Source organism: Nansenia antarctica (assembly GCF_963989245.1).
Source record: "Nansenia antarctica genome assembly, chromosome: 2".
NCBI classification, from domain to species: domain Eukaryota; kingdom Metazoa; phylum Chordata; class Actinopteri; order Argentiniformes; family Microstomatidae; genus Nansenia; species Nansenia antarctica.
This window is the reverse complement of record NC_137675.1, coordinates 9,932,763-9,935,262: the sequence shown is the minus strand read 5'-3', so window position 1 is coordinate 9,935,262 and position 2,500 is coordinate 9,932,763. Positions and strand designations below refer to the sequence as shown.

Sequence of the window (2,500 nt, the reverse complement as noted above, 5' to 3'; positions counted from 1 at the left end):
TGGGGTTAGAGACTGGGGTTAGCTTGTTGAACTGAAGTCTAGGAAGGTCTCAGGTAATGCTGCTCATCATGTGAGTGTGGTGTTGGTTCACAGGCTGAGAGAGAGGGAGAGAGGGAGAGAGAGAGGGATGGAAAGAATGAAGGAGAGAGAGAGAGAGAGAGAGAGAGAGAGAGAGAGAGAGAGAGGGATGGAAAGAAGGAGGGAGAGAGAGGGAGAGAGGGAGAGGGATGGAAAGAAGGAGGGAGAGAGAGAGAGGGAGCAGGAGAGAGAGAGGGAGAGAGGGAGGAGGAGGAGAGGTAGGGAGGGAGGGATAGAGAGAGAGAGGGGGGGAGAGAGAGCGTGAGAGAAAGAGAGAGAGCTTAGATGGATTAGACTGTGGGCTCCAGAGAGGCAGAGTCTGGGGACGTCCTTAGCTGTGTGGTCAATGGAGCGCGCACTGCTTAATTGCGCTGCTTACAATGGGGCTCGCATCTAAAAATAGACCAGGTCGGTCGGTGTTTCCATGGAGAGTTGCCGTTTTGGTTACGTAACCCCCCCCCCAAACAGAGGTGCATCCCCGTAGTGAGCATCGATTCCTTTGACCCTTTGTTCACCACGGCAACAGCATCCCATCGTGATCGGGGGTTGGAGAACTCATTAAGGAGCGCTCTCACGGCTGGTTGGGTCCGCTTCACATCGCTGCCGTAAACACGCTCACACCTGGCTGCACCGGGACGCCAACGGTCTGCCTCGTCATCTACCCGGCAACAGAGGTGCTACGTGACATGTGTTCGTTGTTTACTCAGGAAATGAACCTCGATGAAATGGGTGATTCCTGTGACGCAGCCGCAGTCGCACTGATGCTCTCCCACATCTCATCGTTGTAATAGGCCTAGTGCAGCCTGTAGGTTCGTGTGTGTGTGTGTGTGTGTGTGTGTGTGTGTGCAGCCTGTAGGTTCGTGTGTGTGTGTGTGCGCGCGCGCCTGTGTGCGCGTGCATGAGTGCGTACCCGCGCGTGCGTACACGTGTGTGTGTGTGTGTGTGTAATGGACACTAAAGCTCTTTAAACTCTTCTAAGTGCAGTGTTATTTCTCTGCCATCATGTTCCAGTCTAGACAGTGGTGGGTAGGAACATATGGAGCCTACTCCTCTATCGTATTTTCCTCTTCACGACGCATCGCCACACAGGGAACAGCGTCTGGGCTTGTTGATAGGTTGTCTCCCGAAGCCAGACTCTCCATAAACAGAGAGATAATATGTCGGGGTTCTGAGATTAGCCGAGCCAGATGAGATGAGCCGTCAAGAGATAAAGTCTCTCTATTGATGTGCTGCCGCTTATCACGATGGCGCTGATAGCATCCTGTCCAAATCTGAGAGAGAGAGAGCCGCATTAGCTTTGCCGAAGGAAAAACCCTCTTAAATCTCAGGGAGAAGAAGGATCTAGAAGCGTTGGTTTGTTTGGGTACTAAGACGAGAGTCATTTTTACTGCTTTTGCGAACGATTACGGAGGAAACAGTGGGAGTTTTGTGTAAAACCCAGACTGTCCTCAAAAATAACTCAACTGATATCGTCTGAAATCTCTTGCTAAGACTATTAAAGTGTGTGCTGCTGGGTGATGTTGCCACATGCCAGTAATCGCGCTGCAGAGAGCAGTACATACTTGTATTCGTGTATTTTCTCATGTGGCTGTGGCTCAGGAGGTAGAGCCGGCGTCTAAGGTTGACAGTTCGGCGGTTCGATCCCCGGCTGGCCACGTGTCGAGGTGTCCTTGGGCAAGACTCTGAATCCCCAAATTGACTCTGTGTGACTGAATTCTGTATGAATGTGTGTGTGAATGGGTGAATGAGAGGCCATTGTAAAGCGCTTTGGAATAAGGCGCTATATAAGTGCAGTCCATTGATCATTTACCATGTACTGTATGTTCACGTATGTTCGTTGTGCTCCTCTCTCCAGATGGCATGTTCGGGAGGTGCAACTCTGCTCCGGTGACGGACTTCTACACGTATGACGTGTCTCCCTCCGTGGTGCAGCGCTTCAGGACCCTGCTGCAGAAGCTCTCTCACAGAGGTACGTATGAGAGTCTCACAGAGGTACATACCATAGTCTCACAGAGGTACATACCAGAGTCTCACTGAGGTTCATACCATAGTCTCACTGAGGTACATACCATAGTCTCACTGAGGTACATACCATAGTCTCACTGAGGTACATACCAGAGTCTCACTGAGGTACATACCATAGTCTCACTGAGGTACATACCAGAGTCTCACTGAGGTACATACCATAGTCTCACTGAGGTACATACCAGAGTCTCACAGAGGTACATACCAGAGTCTCACAGAGTCTCACAGAGTCTCACAGAGGTACATAGCAGAGTCTCACAGAGGTACATACCAGAGTGTCACTGAGGTATATACCAGAGTCTCACAGAGTCTCACAGAGGTACATACCATAGTCTCACAGAGTCTCACAGAGGTACATACCATAGTCTCACAGAGTAACACAGAAGTACGAACACCA

At 50.6% G+C, this 2,500-nt stretch overlaps 1 protein-coding gene across 1 annotated transcript in view; it reads left to right on the top strand.

The window, feature by feature from the left end:
- LOC308149772 (receptor-type tyrosine-protein phosphatase N2-like) overlaps positions 1–2,500 on the top strand; it is a gene marked incomplete at both ends in the record, with an annotated part of 180,364 nt that overhangs the window by 34,065 nt on the left and 143,799 nt on the right. Inside the window, one exon of the mRNA XM_080522662.1 lies at positions 1,934–2,047. Coding sequence (XP_080378788.1) covers positions 1,934–2,047 — 114 coding nt within the window. The remainder of the gene's footprint in view (positions 1–1,933; positions 2,048–2,500) is intronic.